This window comes from Peromyscus californicus, unplaced genomic scaffold (genome assembly GCF_007827085.1).
Source record: "Peromyscus californicus insignis strain IS unplaced genomic scaffold, ASM782708v3 Scaffold_4__1_contigs__length_199733344, whole genome shotgun sequence".
Lineage (NCBI taxonomy): Eukaryota > Metazoa > Chordata > Mammalia > Rodentia > Cricetidae > Peromyscus > Peromyscus californicus.
In genome coordinates this window covers 176171919-176195661 of record NW_026294562.1, presented here as the reverse complement: position 1 = coordinate 176195661, position 23743 = coordinate 176171919, and the positions used below count along the sequence as shown (strand labels likewise).

Below are 23743 nucleotides of genomic sequence, written 5' to 3'. Positions count from 1 at the left end.
GGTACTCAGCAGCACCACCGGCAGACCTACAGACTCTGCCCCACAATGGCAGCGGAAGCTTCTTCCCAAGCCCCAGGGGACGGGCCACATTCACGGGCCTTCACACAGTTAAGAGCACCAAAGGCAAGGTGGTCAGCCTCGGACTAGTCAGAACTAACAACAGAAAGACAGGAGAAGGGCTGGAGAGATACGTGACTACTAAAGGGTTAGCAATCCTGAAGACCTGAGTTCAATCTCCAGCACCCACAGAAAAAGCTGGGCATGGTAGGGCACACCCGTAACCCCAGTGCTGGGGAGGCAGAGACAACTTCCAGGTCTGAGGTTGACTTCTGGTTCACTTCTCAGCACCTACATCAGGCAGCTCACAACTGCCTCTAACTGCAGTTCTAGGGGATCTGATACCCTTTCTGGTTCCCATTTGCACTATACTCACATGCACGTACCCGCACACATTCACACACACACACACACACACACACACACACACGTACCCACACACATTTACACACACACATTCACACACACACGTACCCGCACACATTCACACACACACACACACACACACACACACACACACACACACACACACACACACACACACACTTTTCAAAAAAGCCAGAAACAAAAAACCAAGGAAGGAATGAGCGCACACAACCTCACCCATTATCACCCAGGACCCAACACAAGTATCTACTGTGAAAACAGATGTGCCGTGTCACATTTACTGTCTCTCTGGGAAACTTCTACAGAAGCCAGCATCGATTGCCTTTCAAAACAATACTGTCATGAACACACACAGACTTTTTTAAGGCCGGCATGGTAAGAACTGGAGCCCAGCCCACCTCCCAGTGTGTCCCCAAGCCACCTTTCAAGCCTGGTCCTGGCTCCCAGCAGCACCCAGTGCCCAGCCTACCCCCCACCCCAGGGCTGCCCATATACTCACCCTGAAGCATGCTGCGGTAGGCACCCTCGGTTACAGCATACACGTGTGGTGGCACCTCGTGGCGCTTCTTGCCCCGGTACATTTCCACGATGGCCTCCGTATAGATGGGCAGCTGCTTGTATGGGTTGATGACCACACAGAAGAGGCCAGAGTAGGTCTATGGCAGGCAAGAGGGAAGGGTGTGTCAGGTGGCTGCCCCCAGCAGAAGGACAGAGCTGTAGGGAACAGCTGCGTTAGGTTAGACATGCCACGAGGAAACCTGTAAAGCCATAAGATGTATCTACACCCTGACAAAATAAGGTCAAATTTTGTTTTGTTGATACTTTGTTTATTTCGTTTTATGAAGGGTCTTACTACATGGCCTTGGTTGGGTTGAAACTTACAGGAATCCCTCCTGCCTCTGCCTCCCCAGGGCTGAGATTATGAGTGTATTTCCATGCCTGGCTCTGTGTGTGTGTGTGTGTGTGTGTGTGTGTGTGTGTGTGTGTGTGTGTGTTTTCCCTGCATGTATGTCTGTGCACCACATGCATGCAGGACCCATGGAGGCCAGAAGAGACCCCTGGGTCTCCCGGTTGGAGTAACAGATGGCTATGAGCTGTCATGTGGATGCTGGAGACTGAAGATGGGTCCTCTGCACGAACAAGTGCTCTTAGCGGCTAAGCCGTCTCTATAGCCCTGTTTGTGGTTGTTCATTTGTCTGAGGCAAGTCTTACTCTCTAGCTCGGCCTGGAAAATCGCAGCAATCCACCTGCCTCAGTCTCCCAAGTGAGAGGATTACAGGAATGAGCCTCTTTGCCTAGCATGAATGTTACTAACACCGCTAAACTGACATAGACGTGAATCTTCCCAGATTGTACAGAGTATCTACAGGTGAAGCTTCACCACAGAGGTGAATGAGGCCCGTGAAGGCAGCCTCAGGTCACAGACCTCTGGCTTCTCTGATGGACACACGGAAGGAGCACATGTGACCCTCCGTTAAAGCCTCAGGCGACAAATGAAGCCGTGGCGGGAATGGGGTCCCTCTGTACCCCAGCGCTCAGTCAGCTGAAGCAGAGGCTTGCTGTGAGTTCTGGGCCAGCCTGAGCTGAGGACTTGTCACAAGGGTGACAAGCTCAGCAGGAAACACTCACCACCCACAGAGGTGGCTAGATAGCCAAGAACTAGTTAGTCCCTTAGCTAATTCAGTCAGACAGCTAACTAGCCTAATTCGCTGGAGACAGCTGAACAAGCCAGAGAGTTCACCACTCAGGGCCAGAGCTGCTTATTAGTTACGCCAGTCAGCCAATTGCTGGCTCTCTAGTGGGTACCTACTCCCCCTCCCTCCTGGCTGCGGCAGGGTGTGGCTACCCGGCTGCCTGGTGCCACCTCTTCTTAGAGGGGGCAGGCAGCTGGCCACAAGCGGAAGAACCGGTCAGCCTAGTGTCTGTCTCCCCAGTCTCCCAGGCTGCTCCCAGAGGTCTCAGGGTGGGGCGGCTGGACCACATTCCCTGGGAGGGTATCTCATGGCCGCTGGCGCCAGAGCCCACTCCCCATGCCAGCCCCTTGGGCCAGACACAGCTTGGGTAACACCCAGTTTGGAAACCTGAGCTGGCCAACAGGGCCAGGGGAGAAACGGAAGAGGCCTCAGTTCCTAGAGGGTCCATGGAAGGCTCTGGAGACAGGCCTGGTCCTCCCCAACCTCCACGTCCCCACACACAATTTGAGGTATTCCTCTGTCTGTCTTCCTCTGGAAGAAGGTGGCAGCCTGCCTCATTACAAAGGCCCAGGGATTAAGAGAGAATGAATGCCAGCCAGCCAAGGTGGCCCCACCTCCCTCTCCAAACAGCAGTCTGGGATGCTCCAGTTACAGACCCACCTGGGAGCCAAAGCTGACTGGGCTCTCTAACTGTCTAGGGTTGGAAGTCAGAGGCTGAGGCTTCCAGCTGTGTGCAACTTCCAGGGAGGACTGACCCCCCTAAAGGCTCAGTGACAGCCAGGCCTGGTAGCACTGCTATCATAGCTGCTTCTGGAGACTGAGGCAGGAGGATCAGAAGACTACCATAGGCAACCTAGTGAGAATTTGTCTCAAAGTAAAAAGAGATCTAAAGATGTGGCTCCGTGGTAGAGTTCCTGCCTAGAATCCCCCAGTGAGAGGCTGGGCGTGTGGCTCAGTGGTAGAGCCTCTGCCTAGAATCCCCCAGTGAGGGGCTGGGGTGTGGCTCAGTGGCAGAGCTCCTGCCTAGAATCCCCCAGTGAGAGGCTGGGGGTGTGTCTCAGTGGTAGAGCCTCTGCCTAGAATCCCCCAGTGAGGGGCTGGGGGTGTGGCTCCGTGGTAGAGCCTCTGCCTAGAATCTCCCAGTGAGGGGCTGAGGATGTGGCTCAGTGGTAGAGCTCCTGCCTAGAATCCCCCAGTGAGAGGCTGGGCGTGTGGCTCAGTGGTAGAGCACCTGCCTAGAATCCCCCAGTGAGGGGCTGGGGTGTGGCTCAGTGGTAGAGCCCCTGCCTAGAATCCCCTAGTGAGGGGCTGGGGATGTAGCTCAGTGGTAGAGCACCTGCCTAGAATCCCCTAGTAAGAGGCTGGGGTGTGGCTCAGTGGTAGGGTTCCTGCCTAGAATCCCCCAGTGAGGGGCTGGAGGTAAAGCTCACCATGAGCAAGGCTCTAAGTTTGATCCCCAATATTGTAGGGAAAAGGCCTAAAAAGTTCAGCCCTGGATAATGGGACTTACAGCTTCTTCCTAGAAGAGCTCTAACATTGTCCCAAGTCCCATGGAGCAGAGAGTTCCTTACATAGTCATTGACTCTACCCCTGTTTCCTCTACCTCCATAGTCCCACTGAATGGACCAATCCCTTAACAAGTCAAGACCCCTGGGGGGGACCTCACTTCCCACTGTTCTTCCTGCCACAGGCAGCAAATACAGATTACGCATTGGACATCAGATAGGAAAGGAGCCTAAATCTTGGTGCTACCAATTTCCTACTGGTTGACCTGAGTAAGCAAACCTTCTAGGTATCACTGTCTCCATCAGTGGAGACAAGAACTGTGCTTCCTGCCTGGCATGGCTGGGAGCCTGTCAAAACTTTGTGTGGCTCACCAGAAACTCGGCACCTATCTGCAGCACTGTGCCCGTGTGCTATGATAGCCATTATCAGCTTGTGTTAGGTCAAGCTGAGGGAAAAAGGAGAGGTTGGTCCCTACCTCACAGCCTGGTGTGTGCATGGTTTCGGGGGACGGGGGGACGGGGGACAGCAAGACTCCCTGGGAAAGGAACTCAGAACTGAGCCTAGCAGAGAAAGCTGTGTGTATCCACGCTAATGGTTATTATCAGGGATGGATGGGCTTCCACGGATTCCTCAGTGGCCATGGGCCCGAGCCACTTAACATTCTGGAATGTTGGTGACATCAACAGTTTCCAGCAAAGAAGCCAGCCAATAACTCAGCAACGGCACTCAGGACAGTGCCCAGTACAGCATAAGTACTTGATAAATATTTACCAGTCATTATTCTCAAGGCTTTTTTTTTCATTACAGCTATAACATTCTTTGTTAAACTCTATAATCCTGTTTGTTCTCTTTTAAATGGAGTTAATCACACCTTGGCTGTCCATGAGACACACCCTGCAAGCTAATTTAAAAGAGAAGAAAAACCCTATGTGCATGTCACTCCCACCACCACTCCAGAGTTCCATGTTGGTGGTAGTGGTGAGAGACACAGCAGGCATTCTAGAGACCTCCCCACATGACTCTAACAAGAAGCCAAGATGGGGAACCACTTCTGGTGCTGAACAATTTCCTGTGTGCAGTACCCTCACCTTATGTGCTATGCAGACATCAAAAATGGATCACAGAGCCTGGCAGACCACCTTAATCAACCTGGATATTATCAATTCCATTACACTATTTTGTTTTATTCTGTTGTTTTGAAACAGGATATCACTCTACAACCCTGCTGGCCTCAAAGTCAAGATATTTCTGCCAGGAGATGGTGAGATGGCTCAGAAACTGAAGGTGACTGCCGCAAAGCCTGATGACCTGAGTTTGAACCCCAGCAACACTCATGTGGTAAGAGGAGAGAACCAATCCAAGCAAGTTGAGCTCTGACCTCCATATATGTCCCCCACCCCCAAATAAATAAATGTAATCATTTTTTTAAAGATCCTATTCTCTTCTCTATGCCTGGTTTCATAATGGCTTTTATTTTTATTTCTTTCTCTTGGTCTTTTAGTAAAATGGGGCTAATAATGGCCACTGCCTTGCTATACAGAATTAAATGAACTAATGGGAGGCATGTAGGCTCAGTATCCATTAATTTTCACTCTTTATTATTACAAAATGATACAGGGTGTCCTCCTTACACCCAGCCAGGTGGAAGCGGGCTCCAGTCATCCAGTAATGTACAAGCTGGGCCAGTCTTAGAGTTGCAAGCCTGCCATTGCAGCTACTCTGAGGGATGCGGCAGCAGGAACCCAGATTAGAGGCTAGCCTCAGTCACAAGGGAGATCCCATCTCAAGGCGAGAACACAGAAAGTGGGCTGCGGAAGTGGCTGAGCAGCAGAAGACCTACCTAGAACCCCCAGTCAGGCACTGAGGGCACAGCTCAGTGCTAAAGCACCCGCCTCGCCTCTTATTCTATAAAAAATAAAGCATTATAATTGTGCACTAGTTGGGGGACAGTCACAGGACATGGGCGAGCACTCTAGGCCACTCCCTGTTAACCAGGTCAGGTTGGTGACACCTGGCACCGCACCCGGGGAATGTCACTCACATAAATGAGCCCGGAGTAGTAGCGCTCTCGCAGATTGTGCAGGACGGAGGCTTCGTTGAGGCACGTGAGCTCGGCCATGTCTTCTGCCTTGCTGAACTTGGGTGGGTTCATGCGCTGGATTTGGTCCCTGGGCAGCCGCAGGCGCCGCCCACTCTCCGCCAGCTCCACTTCTGCCTCCTCCTCCCCTTCATCTCGCAGGGCGGCGGCCTCGAACCCGTGCAGTTCTGAGGGCACCCACACCAGGCGTCGTGCTGTCCACTCCACCTGTGGCCCTCCAGGGCCGCCCACATTTGGCATCCGGGGCGCGAACAGGAACGGTTGAGCCGCTTCAGGCACAGGGCCTGGCCTGGAAAGCACCTTCCTCCCAGGCACAGACAGGGTCACTGCGGCCATGGTCTGTGGGAAGAGAGTGGACACATTAGTTGGGACTGTCTTTGGCCGTACCAGGGCTTAATAAACTCCTCCTGCGTGCTAGAAAACACTGTACCACTGAGTCACACCCTCAGACATCTTTTTCTTTCTTTCTTTCTTTTTGGTTTTGTTTTTGTTTTTTCAAGACAGGGTTTCTCTGTGTAGCCCTGGCTGTCCTGGAACTACCTCTGTAGACCAGGCTGGCCTCGAACTCAAAGATCTGCCTGCCTCTGCCCCCCAAGTGTTGATATTAAAGGTAGGTGTCAACCACTGCCCCTCAACTTCTTATTTTAAAACAGGTCTTGCTAAGTTGCTCAGTCTGGCCTTGAACTCACAACCTCCCTGCTTCCGCTTTACAGTAAATGGGATGACAAGACTGTGTCACCTGGCCTAGCTTTGCTTTTTTTTTTTTTTTAAAGATTTATTTATTTATTCTGCCTGCGTGTATGCCTGCAGGCCAGAAGAGGGCGCCAGATCTCACTACAGACAGTTGTGAGCCACCATGTGGTTGCTGGGAATTGAACTCAGGACCTCTGGAAGAGCAGCCAGTGCTCTTAACCTCTGAGCCATCTCTCCAGCCCTAACTTTGCTTTTTTAAAAAATTCATTTACACTGAGTGTGGAGGCCCCTGCCTTTAATCCCAGCACTGGGGAGGCAGAGACAAGAGGATCTCTGAGTTTAAGGCCAGCCTGGTTTACAAAGCAAGTTCCAGGACAGCCAGGGCTACACAGAGAAACCCTGTCTCAAAAATCAATCAATCAACCAATAATAAATAAATAAATAAATCCATTTATTATGGAGCTGAAAAGACATTTCAGAAGTTCAAAGTGTGTATTGCTCTTTCAGAGGATCTGAGTTCGGTGTCTAGCACTTGTATCAGGGGTTCACAACTGCCTGTGACTCCAGCTCCTTGCCTCTGGCTTCCATAAGCACTTGCTCTAGCACACACACCCCACACACATAATTTAAAGTAATATAAATAAACCTGGTAAAAGGTTTATTATTTATGTATATGTGCGTGTACTTGAGTGAGTTTATATGTATCACATGTATGAGAATCTCTCAGAGGCCAGAAGATGGCATCGATTCCCTAGAACTGGAGTGATGTGATGTAGATGTTAAGAATCAAACGGCAGTTCTCTGCAAGAGCAATCAGTGCTACAAGACACTGAGCCACCTCTACACTCCCACTTCAAAACAACAACCAAAGGATTTATGTGTAAAGGGTGTTTTGCCTGTTTGTATGTCTATACCACAGGCATGCAGTACCAGAGGAGGCCAGAAGAGGGAGTGGGATCCTCTCCCACTTCAGAACAGTTAACAGACTGTTCTGAACCACCAGGTGGGTGCTGGGAACTGAACTCAGGTCCTCTGTAAGAGCAGCCAGTGCTCTTAACTGCTGAGCCATCTCTGAGGTGCCCCTCCCCCTCAATGTGCTTACTATAAAATTTTAAACACACACTTGGCTTGCATTCTGTTTATATTGGACGGTACTATTCTACTCTCAGGAGACAGATAAAAAGATAAACTGTTACAAACAGGTAGATGGTTTAAATGGTGATAAACAGCTGTCAGAAGTGTAGGGCCGGGGGAGGGGTGACGCTGGTGCCCAGGCTGTGCTTCCGTTTTAACTGGGCTGACTGGAGAAGCCTTCCTACTGTGCTACTTTTTAAAATAAAGACCTGAGAGAGTCTGAGGAGGAGACTACTGGGAGGATGGGACCAAGGCCAAGGCCCTGGGGCCGGAATGTCCCGTCCGCAGTGCTCCACAGTGGCTGGAGCTGAAGGAGAAGGAGGTGGGGTGGCAGGGACAAGGAAGGTTGTCACCACACTTTACGTCTGAGAGGGGGACCCAGGGAGGGCGCAGAGCTGATGTCTGTCGCCAAGTTCTCCGGGCACCTCGGGCCCTGCCCATAATTACAGCGCGATCGCCAGTCACCACCCTCTCTCTGGCTTCATTCACTTCACTTTCTTACAGTCACTCAACGTTCTCAGAGGCGCTGGAGACCTGTCGTGAGTCGCCTGGGAACCGCCTTTGAGCAGATCTTAGGGTGTAGACCCAGCTAAGTCTTTAAGGAGGCTTCCAGAAGGCAGTCAGGGTGTCTGGGCCCTTCCCACCCTCCGGGGCCACTGACCGGGGAACACAGCAATCTTAGGGTTGTCCAATATCCCACAGAAAACGTTCTGCACCGGTCTCTCCTGCAGGAAGCAGCCCCTGCTGTCCCACCACCTCATCGCCCCATCCCCGACCAAAGAACATCTGAAGAGTCCCACATCCCTATCTTCCATTTCACCTCTGTGACCAGGCCACCTCCACCTCCAGCACATCCCTTGGGGACATCCATCCAAGCACTCAGCTTGCTCAAGGGGTGTCCTCACATACTTGTCCCCTCAAGCTTGCCCGGTAGCCTCTCTCACATGCAGACTTCCTTTACCTAGGCCCCTCTTGGCCCTCCTCACGACCCCCAGCACCAATAGGCTGGCTCCCAGCCACTTTGGTTACTGTACTCTACAAATGGTGAGCCCCCAAAGGGCCAAGGATCACCCCAGGCTCCAGGGTGACAGATACACCCAGAGCCAAGCCCCATCCCAGGGACTTTACCCCACCCCACCCACATGCTTCCTCTCCAGCCTGGTGGCCTTTGACCAGGAAGGGTTTGGTGGCTTTGTACCTCCCAGCCCGGCTACTCCCCCCAAGAGCTAGAAGAGCGGCCTCAGCCGCAGAGTCCAGGCCCAGGACCCCAGAGTGGGATCTCCAGCCCTCCTCCACCTGACACAAGGTGTTTTCTAGAGCCCTGCTGTGGCCGGAGTTAGAAGTGGGGTGTGGCGTTCAGGGAATTGACCAAGCCAACAGGGTAGGCCTAGGACCTGGCCCCAAATGGCTGAGCCCCAGCCACACACCCCTCCCTTAGGCAGCAGGAATGTGGTGCCAGGACTCATTAGTGTCACTTAGGCAGGTGAGAGCACCTGGGAGGGGCAGACAGAGCTGTGTGGAAAAGGAAAGCAGCCAGGGCCCCGCCTGCCTGGGCAGGGGCTGGGGCAGCACCAAGCTTATGACCTCAGCCTATGGATGAGATCCCATCCTGCTCCAGCCTCCTCCCTCAGACCCAGGGGGCCAGGCCCCAGCCTCCTCCCTCAGACCCAGGGGGCCAGACCCCAAACTTTTCCTTCAGACCCAGGGGTCCTGACCCCAGCCCTCCTCCCTCAGATCCAGGAGTCCAAGCCCCAGCTCTCCTCCCTCAGGCCCAGAGGTCCTGACTCTACCTCTCCTCCCTCAGACCCAGGGTCCAGGCCCAGCCCTCCTCCCTCAGGCCCAGGGGTCCAGGCCTGCCTCCTCCCTGAGACCCAGGGGTCCAGGCCTCAGCCTCTTCCCTCAGGCCCAAGAGTCCTGACCCCAGCCCTCCTCCCTCAGACACAGGAGCACAGACCTCAGCCCTCTTCCTTCAGGCCCAGGGGTTCTGACCCCGGCTCTCCTCCCTCAGACACAGGAGCACAGACCTCAGCTCTCCTTTCTCAGACACTGGGGTTCATGCTCAGCTTCCTCCTTCTGCCTTGGGGTACCGGCCCATGTACCTCCAGAAACCTGGATCCTAACCCCCTCTCCGGAGTCCTGATCAAGCGCCCCGTGGTCTGCCTCCTCCATCCCGTGGACCCCGAGGCTACCTGTGCGCTTGCTGGAGAAGAGATGGGGAGGTCTTGGAGTCCAGATCCTCTCCAGCACCCAGGTGAGGCCGGCTCTGCGGTCCAGCAAGGGGCGGGGCCTCCGCGTCAGAAGGCGGGACCGGGCTCGACGTCACCCGACACCTGCCGGGCTGGGCAAGGGGGCGGGGCCTGGCACGGCAGCCAGCAGAGGTACAACCTGTTGCCAGGTGGGCCGCGGACAAAGATGAAGGTCCGGTGCAGAGCCGGACTGCGCACGCCTAGGGTTCGAATCCCTCCCCAGTCTTCTGGACCTCCTCTTTCCTCGCTAGGAATTGAGGCTCACGAAATCAATAAAAATCGTGTGGGAAAAGGGACCTACATTGGTGCTTTATCACTTATTACCTCTGAACCTCAGTTTCCCCAAACCTGGAACTGGGGCACCCCAATCCTCAGGTACAAAGTCAAAATGCTATGTTAGCTTGGGGGCTTGAGTCTCTTCAGGGTGAACTGAAGAGGAGACATGAGGTGGGCGTGTCTGCCATAAGCTTATGGTTTTCTCCTTAGATGTTAAGAGTTCTGACTTACAGCACAATTTATTTTTCTTTTTTGTTTTTCTGACAGAGGGTCTTATGCAGCCTAGGTTGGTCTGGAACTCCTCGTGTAGCTGAGGCTGGTCTCGAACTCCTGATTACTACTGTGGTGTTATTAAAAAGAAAAAAAGGTGGGGGGGGGGGGGAGAAGGGCCACATGGCCAGGCACACCAGGTCCCTCCACCACGGTCCTGTCTCCGAAATGGGAACCTCACAAACCACCTCAAATCCATTCTCTATGGGAGAGGATTTTAGTTATAAAGTCCCTTGTGGGGGTGTTCAGATACGACTTAGCTCAGTCCTGTCATCTCAGCTCTAGAGAGGCTCAGACAGGAAGGTTGGGAGTTGGGGTCAGCTTGGTCTACACAGTGAGTTCCAGGCTAGCTAGACTACACAGAGAGAATCTGTCTCAAAAAAAATTAACTAAACCAATTCAAAACAAAACAAACTAGAACACTCAGACAAACACATCTCGGCCCCTGGTCCTGCCTGCCGCGATCCTTCTTTCTGGCCCTCAGCTTTTTCCTCCTCTGACAACTGACACAATCATCCCGGGAGCTGGGGACTGGAGACCATGACTCAGGTGTTCTATCACGCAATGTCCCAAGCATTGCCTCAGTTTCCCTTCTGCAGAACAGACCAGGTGACGCCTTCAGAGAGGACCCCAGGCTTCCTGGCATGCGGTGGGAGCCCGGGCTGGGTGACTGCAACCCCCCCACCCCTCCTCGACCTCGGGCTCGCTTGCACCCACAGCGAGTGCCCTGGCCCACCCCTCCCCCTGACCCCCACCACAGCCCAAGGGCTCCGGCCTCCCCAAGCCTGGCCGCCCCTGGCACCCCCGCCCCGTACGCACTGCGGGGGGCCCCGGACACTCACCGGCGCCCAGGGCGGTCCAGAGGCCTCGGCCTGGGCAGAAAGGGGGAGGGGCCTGTGCGGGACAGCCCCGCCCACAGGTGGGCATCATGGACCAATCAGCGCTCGCTGCGGCCCGCTCCGCCCCCGCCCCTGGGGCTGAGCCCTGCCCAATCAAAAAGAGCGGCTGGTGCGCCGTGCCAATCAGAAGTTGGCGAAGCGTGCCAGGCGTGGGAAAAGAACCTGGCCGAGAGTGCGCGGTCGTTGGTGGGGCCCGGGCCTGATGGCCAGCGGGAGGCACCAATAAAGAGGCTTGGGGAGCGGCCGGGAGCCGCTGGTTGAAGGGGACCCGGTGAATGAGCTGCTTTGTACACAGGCATGAATGGAGGCCTTTGTGCATGCACGTACGGGGAGGCAGGAGGCAGGAATGCCTGGGTCCCCGGGGAGCCAGCGCGCGGACACACACCAAGGAGATGTCGCTTTTGTGGAACGCAGACCGTGAGCAGGCCCTATGCAGGTGGATGGCGACTGCATGGGTCAGAATTGTCATTTATTGAGCGCCTGCTGTATGCTTAAAGCTGCGTAAAGCATTTCCACTACAAAACGTCACTGAAACCTCTAAATTGGGGCTATTGAGACCCTCATCTTGGGGCTGGGACTGGGACACAGTCGGTAAAAGGTTTGCCTAGCATTCACGAAGCCCTGGGTTCCATCACTGTGCAAACCGGGTGTGGTGGCACCTGCTAGTCACCCCAGTCCTCATGAGCTGGAGGATGAGAGGTTCAAGGTTATCCTCCGGCTACATAAAGAATTCTAGGCTAGCCTAGGTTACAGGAGATCCTGTTCCAGAAAACAAAAACAAAACCCCAACCTCGTCTTGAGGATCATGCCTATCATCCCAGCATTTGGGAGGCTGAGGCAGGAGGACTGTAGTGAGTTTGAGGTCATGGATTCAAACAAAGTGATTGAGCAACTTAGTGTGATCCTGTCTCTAAGTGCAAAAAGAAGGTCTAAAAATGCTGCTTGGCTGTAGAGCACTTGAGCTGTAAAGCACTGAGTTCAAATCACACTACTGCAAAAACTAATAAATAAGTAAGCAAACAAATAAATAAATACCAAAGTCCCCAAGACCCTCGCCGCAGAGTCACACTCCACCTCGTCCCCCAGCTGCTTAGCTCCTTGTTCCTTAGCTCTGTAAGCACTTGACCTGCCTTGGTGTTTCCTTGTGCATATATATATATATATATATATATATATATATATATATATATATGGGTGTGGGGAGGTGTTTTACCTGCATATATGTATGTATATTTGCAGTGCTGTTGGAGGCCAGAAGAGGACGTCAGATCCCCTGGAACTGGAGTTACAGATGGTTGTGAGCTGCCATGTGGGTGCTGAGAATTGAACCAGGGTCCTCTGGAAGAGCAGCCAGTGCTCTTAACCACTGAGCCATTGCTGCAGGCCTGCTCCTTTGTTTCTGAGACAGGGTTTCACTCTGTGGCCCAGACCATCCTGGCACTCTGCTGTTCATTTGAAAATGACAGACCAGGCCCCTGTAGCCAACCAACCTACCTGCCAACTAGTGATGTCATCAGCCTGTTCAAGACTAAATCTACCTAGCAACCAGTAGTGTCATCATCTGTCTTTGTTGACCTGTTACCTGAGGTGGCATAAGTTCTGCCTGCTCAGTCTAAGGGGAGATAGGACTGGCTACATAGCAGAGGATGACTTCGAACTTCCAGTCTCCACCCCGCCCCCGCCTTCACCTCCTGAATGCTGGAGTCACCAGTGTGCACCACAACACATGAAGCCACACAGGGAACAGTAGGCTTCCTTTTGCTGGGGATTTTCTCTGATCTGTAAGCCCATACCACTTTAATGTCCGTTCATATTGAGTGAGAACAGTCACAGTTCTAAGCCCTCAACGTGCATTAAATCCCACAACATGGACACCGCCAGCTCTGTGTGGTTGGTCCCGTTATCATGCCCATTTTACAGGTGTGGGCACAGAGACCTGGCTGCCTCAGTGAGATCACTTCCTGTCTCCACTGCACCACCAGAGACAAGGCAAGACCAAAGAATCAAGTCCAAAGGAATCATGCCCTTGCCTCAAAGCCCTCCACCCATCCTCCATCACACCAGCCAGAATACATGCTTGGGTTAAAGTCCCTACCCATCTATCTCCTTGGAGATCTTGACACACACACACCCGACACTATCTGTGAGATACTCCCCATCATATTGCGAGCCCCTGGCTGTCTGGGGCTGGCCTTCTCCTTCTGAAGGTACCTGTCTCGGGGTTTCTATTGATGTGAGAGACACCATGACAGTGGCAACTCTTATAAAGGAAAACATTTAATTGGGGCTGGCTTACAATTTCAGAGGTTTAGTCCAGTATCTTCATGGCAAGAAGCATGGCAGCATGCAGGTAGACACGGTGCTGGAGAAGGAGCTGAGGTTCTACATCTTGATCTATAGGCAGCAAGCAGAGACACTGATACACAGGCCTTGCTTGAGCTCCAGAGACCTCAAAGCCCGCCCCTTAGTGATGCACTTCCTCCAACAAAGCCACGCCTCCCCATTGTGCTGCTCCCATGGGCCTTTGGGTCCATTTTTATTCAACCCCCACAGTCCCCATGGGCAGATAAGCTGCAACAGAGAGGGAAATCAGTGGTAAAGGGGACGGAACACCCAAATATGTGTGCCAGAGAGAAGGAAGTAGGACATGGAAGCTTCCTGAATCCCAGCCCTCAGCATGACCTGAGCCCAAAGAGCCTGAGCAACAAGGCTGGAAGATGTGGGGGAAACAAGCAAGGCACTAAGAAGATACACACTAATACGTGGTTTTGTCTGGGGCAGAAGCTCAGCTGGTCGGTAGAGTGCTTGCCCAGCATGCAGGAAGCTCTGGGTTCAGTCCCCAGCATCACCTACATACATCAGTGAAGTGATGTATACCTGTAACTCCAGCTCTTTGGAGGTGGAGGCAGAAGGACCCAGAGTTCAAGGTTCCATATCACCCTAGTCATAAAGGCCATCAAGAAAACAAACACCAGGCCAGCAAGATGACTTGTCAGGGGAAAGTGCTTGCCACCAAGCCTCATAAGCTGAGTTCAACACCCTGGGCCCACATCAGGAGGAGAAAGCTGGAGAGGACCACTTCGAGTGGAACCAGCTTGGTCTACGTAGTGAGTTCTGGGCCAGATAGGGCCACACACTAAAACAACATCAGAAAAACAAATTAGGGCTGGCGAGATGGTCACTTGCCACCAAGCCTGATGACCTGAGTTCCATCCTGGGACCCACAAGGTGAAAGGAGAGAACTAACGCTCCCCCCCGCCTCGCCCCCGCGCCACTGTTCTCTGACTTCCACAATGTGCCATGGCAACATGCACCCTCACTTGTGTGCACACACACGGCGGGGGAAAGGTGCCTGATGGCAAGGCTGATGGCCTGAGTTAAAGCCTCAGGACCCACAGTAAAAGGACAGGACCACTCCTGAAAGTTGTCCTCTGCCCGGCACACATGCACTGTGGGTGTCCTGCACCAACACATCTCCCCACTGATAATAAACACATTTTAAGACTAAAAACAGCTGGAGAGATGGTTCAGTGGTTAAGAGCATGTGCTGATCTTCCAGAGGACCAGAGTTCAATTCCCAGTACCCATATCAGGCAGCTCACAACTACCTGTGACTCCAACTCCAAGAGATGACACCCTGTTCTGGCCTCTGTGGGTATCTGTACTCACATGTACATACCCATTCACCCACAGAAGGACGGACACACACACACACACACACACACACACACACACACACACACAGAGCTTTTAGAAGATTTGTTTTCAGTTTATGTGTACAGGTGCATGTCTGTGCAGCACATTGTTCCGGTGCCTGTGGAGACAAGACGACAGCATCTGCTCTCCTGAAATTGGAGTGACAGATGATTGTCAGCAGCCAGGGGGATGCTTTCTCTGTGTAGCTTTGGTGCCTGTCCTGGATCTCGCTCTGTAGACCAGGCTGGCCTCGAACTCACAGAGATCTGCCTGCTTCTGCCTCCTGAGTGCTGGGATTAAAGGCATGTACCACCATGCCCGGTCAAATAAATCTTTTTTAAAAATCTAAATATTGGAATTGGAGAGATAGATCAGCAGTAAAGAGTGATTGATGCTCTTGCAGAGGACCTAGATTTGGTCCCAACACCTACAGCAGATAGCTTACAACCACATATAACTCCAGTCCAGGTTATTCAATGCCCTCTTCAGGCCTTCAAGGGTACAGCACTCACATAGTACACATAAATACAGGCAAGTGTACACACATACACGTAACATTTTTGTTTTGTTTTGTTTTTAGAGACAGAGTCTCTGTATGTAGCTCTGGCTGTCCTAGAATCCTCTATACAGACCAGGCTGGCCTCAGACTCACAGGCGGGCCACTTACCTCTGTTTGGATCACTATGCCTGGCTTACATAAAAAAATTTTAAAACAAGCTGGGTGGTCGTGGTGCACACTTTTTAATCCCAGCACTTGGGAGGCAGAGACAGGTGGATCAAGGCCAGCCCGGTCTACAAAGTGAGTTCCAGGACAGACAGGACTGTTACACAGAGGAAATGTCTCAAATAAATAAATAACAGCCAGGCCGTGGTGGCGCACGCCTTTAATCCCAGCACTCGGGAGGCAGAGGCAGGTGGATCTCTGTGAGTTTGAAGCCAACCTGGGCTACAGAGGGAGTTTCAGGAAAGGCACAAAGCTACACAGAGAAACCCTGTCTCAAAAAACTAAATAAATAGATAATAGAAATAGAAAATAAAAACAAATCTAAAAACAAAATGTATGGGCTGAAGAGACAGCCTGGGGTCAAGAGCAGCAGCTGCTCTTGTAGTGAATCCAGGTTCTGTTGTAGCGCCCCCATGGATGCACAGAGCCATCTGTAACTCCAGTGCCAGGCCTTTCAACACCTTCTTCTGGTCTTTCTGCAGGCACCAGGAGTGTAGTTGGTGTACATTTATAGATACAGGTAAAACAACATAAAATAGTAAAGTAATTTTATACATGCAGGCAAAACATTCACACAATAAAGTAGCAAAGTAATTTTAAAAAATTATAAACACTAAACCAAAAACAGAACTACCATATGATCAGTTCCACCACACACGGTGGTGTGCCCAGAGGACTCTGAGGCTTTGCACCACAGAGACACCTGTTCGCCCATGCTCCCTGCTTCCCTAGTCACAAAAACCAGGAAGTAGGAGCAGCGTTGATGTCCATCAAGAGATGAATAGATAAAGGGAATGTGTGCAGACACAATGAACCTTTATTCAGCTGTGAAGAGAGTGGAATGGTGTCCTTTGTAGGAAAATAGATGGGACTGGAAATCAGTATGCTAAAAGAGCTCATACAGCTTCGAATAGACAAATACTGCATGCTTTATCTCATGGCAGACTCTAGATTACAATCTATTACAAATAACAATCGTACATGATCCGCTGCACTATATATAACAGAAAAAGTGGGAGGGGTTCGGGCATGGTGACTCAGGCCTGTCCTCCCAGTGCTTGTGATGTGAAGGTGGGAGGGCCTTCAGGTCAAGGCCAGCCTGGGCTACAAGGAAGTTCTGGGTCAGCCTGGGCTATGTGAGATAGTGTCTCTAAAAAGAAAAGACGAAGCTGGGCATCGTGGCACATGCCTTTAATCCTTGAACTCAGGAGGCAGAGGCAGGCAGATCTCTGAGTTCAAGGCCAGCCTGGTCTACAGAGCGAGTTCCAGGACAGCCAGAGCTAGTGAGACCCTACCTCAAAAAATGAAAGGAAAGAAAGGAAAGAAACAGAAAAGGAGAGCTGAGGAGATGGCCCGGTCGGTAAAGTGCTTGCCGTGTGAACACGAAGAGCTGAGTTTTGGTCTCCCCAGTACCCAGGCCATAAGCCAGGTGTACTGGTGCAAACCGTAACCCCAAAGTCACGCAGGCAGGTGCAGGAGAATCCCCGGGGCTCACTAGCCAACCTGGCAAGCCGAATTGGCAAGCTGCAGGTTCAGTGAGAGACCCTGTCTCGAGAAGTGAAGAGAAGGGCAGTGGGATGGTCCCGCGAGTGAAAGTGTCCCGCCCAGCCTGACTCCATCCCGGGACCCGCCCGCAGGGTCAGTCTCCGTGGGGGAGGAAGAAACCATAAAGAGAGCAGGAAAACCAAGAGAGAGTCACACGTCTGGATATGACAAACGCACATCCAACATTCCTGAAAATACCCTAATTAGCCCATCCCCTTTCAATTTCAAGTTTGAAACTAAAACATGAAAATAGATACATGAACTGATAGAGCCCCCTCCCCCACCGAATCTGAAGCTGAAAAGAGAGATGGGAAGTCAGGGGTGGGTGGGCTGCCCTATGGTGCAAGAGACTTCTGAGTGAGCACAAAAATTGGGGGAGTCCACAGAGCAAAGGGTGAGCTGGGGTGCAGGGTCCCCAGGGCTGGCTTGTAATTCCACCTGAGTGTTTTCTCTGCGGCAAAGGCTCAGATGATGCCAGCATTATTTTTGGTCACTGTTGTGTTGGCTGTTGTTCCGGTCCGTGTGACTCAGGGCTGGGAGTAGCCCCAGGAGCACAGAGAGCTGGCAGCCTCCTGTGATTCCTGGACAAGTGGCAGGCCCTGCTCTGCGAAGAGAAGTATTTACAGAGTGCCTACTGTGTGCGGGGCTTGTTCTGGTTTGGGGCTGGTTAGATCTCCTGCACAAAGCTAGATGGGAGACTTCTCTGCTCTACCAAGGTCTGGACTATAACTGCCCAGCTCTGCCCTTGAAACCAGACAACACGTGGAGGTGTGGGGTGAATGTATGGGTGAGGTCATGTTCTAATAAAGCTTTATTAACATACACAGGGTGACTGGCCCTAAGGCTGTATGTTGGAAAGCCCAGTCTTGGACTCTCAGATGGTGGCAGGCATAAAGATTTGTTAATCTGACTACCCAGGAGGTGTCAAGATGCAGGTCACCCCGGTCACATCCTGTTCATCTCCGCCTCTGGATCTGTATCTAGGGGATCGCCTGGTCACATTGAGAGGGCAAGCAGAGTTTTCACTGGGCTCATCAAGTGCTGTCCGGCCCCCTCACTTTCTCTGGCCTCACCCCTCATCCTCTCTGTTCTAACTAGTTCTTGTCAACTTGAGTCACATGGGAAGAGGGACTTCAGTTGTGTGTATGCATCTGTCAGATTGGTCTTTGGGCGTTTTCTTGATTAACGATTGCAGTGGGAGGGCCCAGCTCACTGTGGTAGTGCTGAGTTGTATAAGAAATGAGCAAGCCATGGGGAACAAGCCAGTAAACAGCACCCCTCATGGCCTCTACATCAGCTCCTGCCTCTAGGTTCCTGCCTTGAGTTCCTGCCTTGACTTTACTGCATGATGGACTGTAAGACGGAACTGTAAGCCAATAAATCCTTTCTTCCTCCACGTTGTTTTTGTTCAGTGTTTATCACAGCAGCAACAGAAAGCAAACTACAACACACACCCTGCTCCAGCCCCACTGGCCTCTCCAGTTTTCTCACACACCACGCCTCTGTCCTGCCTTCTCCACCCAGGATGTGTCCTCTCCTTCCTTTTCCAGTGGAGTCCTTCCCTGAGTACCTGCTCATTCCAGAGGACCTGACACCCCTCGCCCTGATATTATTTTTATGGTTCAACTGCTTTGGTTTAATGAGACAGAGTCTCATGAAGCATAGGCTGGCCTCAAACTTGCTTTGTATGACCTTGAAATTCTGATCCTCCTGCCCCATCTCCTAGGCTCTAGACTAACAGGCTGGCTGGGTGCATGGGTGCTGAAGGATCTGAAGTCAAGTTCTCACAGTCCAATGGTGTGCCCTTTACTGAGCCATCTCCCAGTACCACTTCCCCTTTTAATTAAAATAGTTTTAGTCTGAGGTAGCGGTGTACACCTTTAGTTCCAAAACTCAGGAGGCAGAAGGATCAAAAGTTCCAAGCCAAACCACCCTCAGTCAATGAGGCAACCTGTGCAGGCACTCTGTCGACCCAGCTGTGGCTAGATGACATTTCTCTTGACGGATGTCATCCATCTCACTTCTCCAGTAAAACGGACCACTGATAATATTTTGGTGTGGATTTGTTATTGAGTGTTTACTATCTTAGGCAGAGCAAGCTGGTTATAACCATTCTTCACTGGGAGACCCTGAGGGCAGGCACTGTCTTAAATATTTTATGTCCTGGAGCTAGCTCACTGGGAGCTCACAGGTGCTCTAAGGCTAGTGCATGAAGGCTCTTATGTCACAGGAAGCAAGGATACTTGCCCCAGCCTCCTTAGGTGGAGTGGCAGGGCTGGCGTAGAAACCAGAGAGTCCCGAGACTCCTCTAGCTCTGCCCTTAGAGGAGGGGACCCAGAGCAAGTTGATGGTGGTAGCCTGTGAGTGTACAATCTCCGCTCCCCTGAACACTCCCCAGAGGGCCCAGATGAGCAGCTCTGGTCAGGACCCACAGAATCTGCATCTTCCCACGCTTCTGGGTGCTATGGCGTCACTGTCCCCTCCAAAACCCAGGCTAAAACTTAGTGTTTTTAAAGATTTTTTTTAAATGTATGTGGTGCTTTGCCTGCATGAATATCTGTTCACTACATATGTGCCTGATGCCTGTGGAGGCCAGAAGGGGCTGACAGATCCCTGGGACTGGAGTTATAGATAGATGGAAACCACGTAGGTGCTGAGAGTCACACGTGGATCCTCTGGAAGAGCAGCCAGTGCTCTTAGCCACTAGGGATTCTCTCTAGGCCCCTATTTAACTTTTTATTGCTTTTCCTCATTTATGTGTGTGCACACGTGCATGCAGCACACGCATGTGGTGCTCGGAGGACGCCTCTAGCCAGTCTGTTCTCTCCTTCCACCCTGTGGATCCTGGGGATCAAACCCAGTTTGTCAGGCTTGGAGCCAAGCACCTTTACCTGTTGACCATCTTGCTGGCCCCTAGCTGAAATCTAGATGAGCTTATTCATTGAGGATATTAGGAGACAGTCAAGAGCCACATCCGCAGGGATGGAGTAACACCAGAACGCATTTTAGTACCTCAGAGCAGGGGAATGTCACTTGAGCACCCTCGCTGTCGCAGGACTATGTACTATCATGAGAGTGAGCTATTTCTAGAGGTTATTATCTCAGGATCTTACTGATCAAAGGTGTAGGCTAATTATCCTCCGAGCAGGCCATGTATGGATAATATAGGCTGATAATCACAGGAGCAGATAAATCATCTTGGGAGTGAACTAATTATCCTGCATAAAGACTACTTATTTTGAGAGTTTGGATACTTATCCAGAGTGGATCAGGCATCCTGTGAGTAGACCACTTCTCCAGATTGGACATCTCGGAGTCATCTCCTGAGAACAGGCTAGACCATGAGGGAGTTTTTCTAGCATGCCTTGGCTCTTTGTGGAGCACTGTGAACCACAATGTGTGGAATGACATCACTGGAACCTAATACCTAATACTGGGCTTCATGAAGGAAACCTTTCTGTTTGATTCACCCAGCCTGTGACCACGTGTTATAGCAATACAAAAGCAACCGAGACCCTGGAGTCTTAGAGCTCAAGCCCTTCCTGTCCCTCTCTGTATTTCTTTTTTTTTTTTTTTTTTTTTTTTTTTTTTTTTTTTTTTTTTTTGGTTTTTCGAGACAGGGTTTCTCTGTGTAGCTTTGCGCCTTTTCCTGGAACTCACTTGGTAGCCCAGGCTGGCCTCGAACTCACAGAGATCCGCCTGGCTCTGCCTCCCGAGTGCTGGGATTAAAGGCGTGCGCCACCACCGCCCGGCCCCTCTCTGTATTTCTTAAACACCTCATCCATCAACACGTCCATCCATCAACAAACACCTCGCCGTTGGCCTTCACCGTGTAGCCACACTCGGGCCCTGCTCGTCATGTCCACTCAGCATCTACCCTCCAGTCCACCACTGCCTCCTGCAGCTCTCTTTTCTCTTTGACCGGGTCGGTTTCCTACACGGCAGTTAGAGCTGTCTTGTTGGAACCCAAGTCACCTCACCCCCTGATTGCTCAAAGTCCTCCTGTCACCCGAGTCTTCAGTCAGACCTCAGAGCCCTGCTGGACACGGCCCACTGTGCCCCTTCAAGTTCGCCTCTTCCATCTTCCTCCTCACTGACTCTACCGTGAGTCCAGAGGTCCCCTTGCAGTTCCTCCCACACACACACACATCCCCAACTCAGGGCCTTTGCGTAGGCTGTTCCTGGCGCCTCAAACACACTCCCTCACCAGCATCTCTGTGGCGCACTCCTCATTCACTCATTCCTCACTTTAAGATCACATGATGCTTGGTTAATAGTCACAAGCGAGAATCACATTAAGAGCATCTCAGTTGAGGAATTGTCCAGATCAGGTTGGTCTGCAGGGGGTTTTCTTGCTTGTTAACTAATGTAGGAGGACCTGCCTGTTATGGGTGGCCCTATTCCCTAGGCAGGGAACCCTTCCTGAACTGTATGAGTGATGAAAATTTGGCATACACAAGCAGGTAGCGTGCTTTCGATTGTGGATCAATGTGACTAGCTGAGTTTCTGACTCAACCTCCCTGAAATAGTGGACTGTAACTCAGGATTGTTAAGTAAAATACCTCTGTTGCTGTTTGTTTGTTTGTTTGTTTGTTTGTTTTTTCAAGACAGAATCTCTCTATGTAGCCCTGCCTATCCTAGAACTCACTCTGTAGACCAGCCTGGCCTCGAACTCAGAGATCCACCTGCCTCTGCCTCCCGAGTGCTGGGATTAAAGCGTATGCCATGACCTCCCAGCCTCTGTTGCTTTTTGTGAGGATCTTTTGTTAGGAGCAGAGAGAAACAGAGGCAAATGCTCTCTTTCTCATCTGTGCACAGTGCCCATGGAGGCCAGAAGAGGGCATTGGACCCCCTGGCTCTAGTTACACTCGGTTGTGAGACGCCCAGTGTGGGTGCCGGGAACTGAGCTCGGGTTCCCTTCTGGAGAAACAAGTGCTCTTAGCCATGAGCCATCTCGCGAGTCCCTGGATCTTGTTTTTTGTGGCAGGGCCTCTCTACCCATGGAGTTTTCTGATTAGGCTAGTCTAGCTAGCCATGGAGCCCCCAAGATCTGACTGTCTCTGGTGCTCCCCAGCACTGGTGCTCCCCAGCACTGGGACTATGGGTACAAACCGCCCTGCCAGCTTCTGTCCATGGGTGCTGGGGATCAAATCTTCCTGCTTCTGTGGCAAGCATTGCAGAAACTAATCTCTTCAGCCCTCGTGTCTCCTTCCTAGGAAATAGCATATTTAACACAAGGAACTCTAATGTGTCCTTTCTGTTCAGCAACATGCCTTGGGGAACTTTTCAAACTCACCTTCTCTTTCACACTTGCATAGTGCTCCATGACCACTGTCCCTTTCCATCAGCGTCTCTCACCTGGGAGGCGCTGGGAGTGGTTTTTCCACATTCCACTTCCTTTACAAATGGCAGTACAGTGAACACCCTACTTCCCACGTCCTTATACATGAAATGAGACTAATGCTGGGTCAAAGAGCATAGGCAGTTAAAATCTCAATAGAGGTTCTTTAACTGCTGCCCACAATATTGTCTCATTCTGACGAAGAAAAGAACAAAATAAAACAGTCATCGAGCCAATCAGTCTGGAGAGGTTCTGCCCCGCAAGTCATTCTATGTCCCTGTCATTCTATGTCCCTGGGACACACCATGGAGTGTTGGCCCTTGGGGCTGACTGTCCCCTCCTCCACCCTTCTCTGTGGCTGGAATGTTGCTAAGGTTTCAAAATCCACCATAAACAACGGGAGGCAACAAGATCGTGAACTATGTACACATTCCAGGACCCAGCAGTGCCACTTCCGGACACCAAAAGGAGGACTGGGGACACTGCGGTGCTCACGCTGCCTGGGGGTGAGGAGAGAGCTTGGGCTCAGCTCCTTGGGGAACTGATGAAATGAAATAGGTGTCACATGTGAGGAAGATCAAGAGTTTGAGGCTGGCCTCGGTCTACAAGTAAGTTTGAGGTCAGCTTAGATAATCAGAGACCTTGTCTCAAGAAACATAAAAAAATAAGCTTTGCTCACCATTTTCTAGAAGCAATCAGTCATAAGTTGAACATGTGTCAAATGATGTCATCCCAGCTCCTTGGGAGAGTGAAGCAGGAGCATCACAATTTGACTCCTGCCTGGGCTACAGAGAGAATTTGAGGCCAGGGAAACTTAATGAGACCCTGTCTCAAAAAAGAAAACATAAAGAAGGCTTGGGGTCTAGTTCAGCAGTAGAGCCCCTGCCTAGAATCCCCCAGTGAGGGGCTGGGGGTGTGGCTCAGTGGTAGAGCCCCTGCCTAGAATCCCCCAGTGAGGGGCTGGGGTGTGGCTCAGTGCTAGAGTGCCTGGCTTTCATGTCAGAGGCTTTGGGTTCAATGTCCAACAATATAAAATGAAAGAGTTGGAATTCTACACAGTCACTCGGGGACGGGCACTTCTTGAAAACATACTGTCAAGTGCAAACTATATGAAACTGAGCAGAATCTGCAGCTCAAGCCTCGGGACGGAGTGCAGGGGTAGTGTGTGGACAAGGCA

General features: G+C 51.6%; 2 protein-coding genes across 6 annotated transcripts in view; one reads left to right on the top strand and one right to left on the bottom strand.

Moving 5' to 3' along the window:
* The window catches only part of Myh14 (myosin heavy chain 14), a 63018-nt gene extending 51686 nt beyond the window's left edge, over positions 1-11332 (bottom strand). For 4 of the 5 annotated variants that reach the window (XM_052714251.1, XM_052714254.1, XM_052714253.1 and 1 more), the window contains exons 1-3: positions 11204-11332; positions 5686-6081; positions 944-1100 (exon numbers count right to left, since the gene is read on the bottom strand). In XM_052714251.1, coding sequence (XP_052570211.1) covers positions 944-1100; positions 5686-6078 — 550 coding nt within the window. In that variant the 5' untranslated portion in view covers positions 6079-6081; positions 11204-11332. Of the gene's footprint in view, positions 1-943; positions 1101-5685; positions 6082-9758; positions 11023-11203 lie in introns of those variants that run through there. The other variant, XM_052714252.1, reaches the window with a different exon arrangement.
* A 320-nt stretch (positions 11333-11652) lies between these two features.
* The window catches only part of Izumo2 (IZUMO family member 2), a 47709-nt gene continuing 35618 nt past the window's right edge, over positions 11653-23743 (top strand). Inside the window, exon 1 of the mRNA XM_052760323.1 lies at positions 11653-11677. Coding sequence (XP_052616283.1) covers positions 11653-11677 — 25 coding nt within the window. The remainder of the gene's footprint in view (positions 11678-23743) is intronic.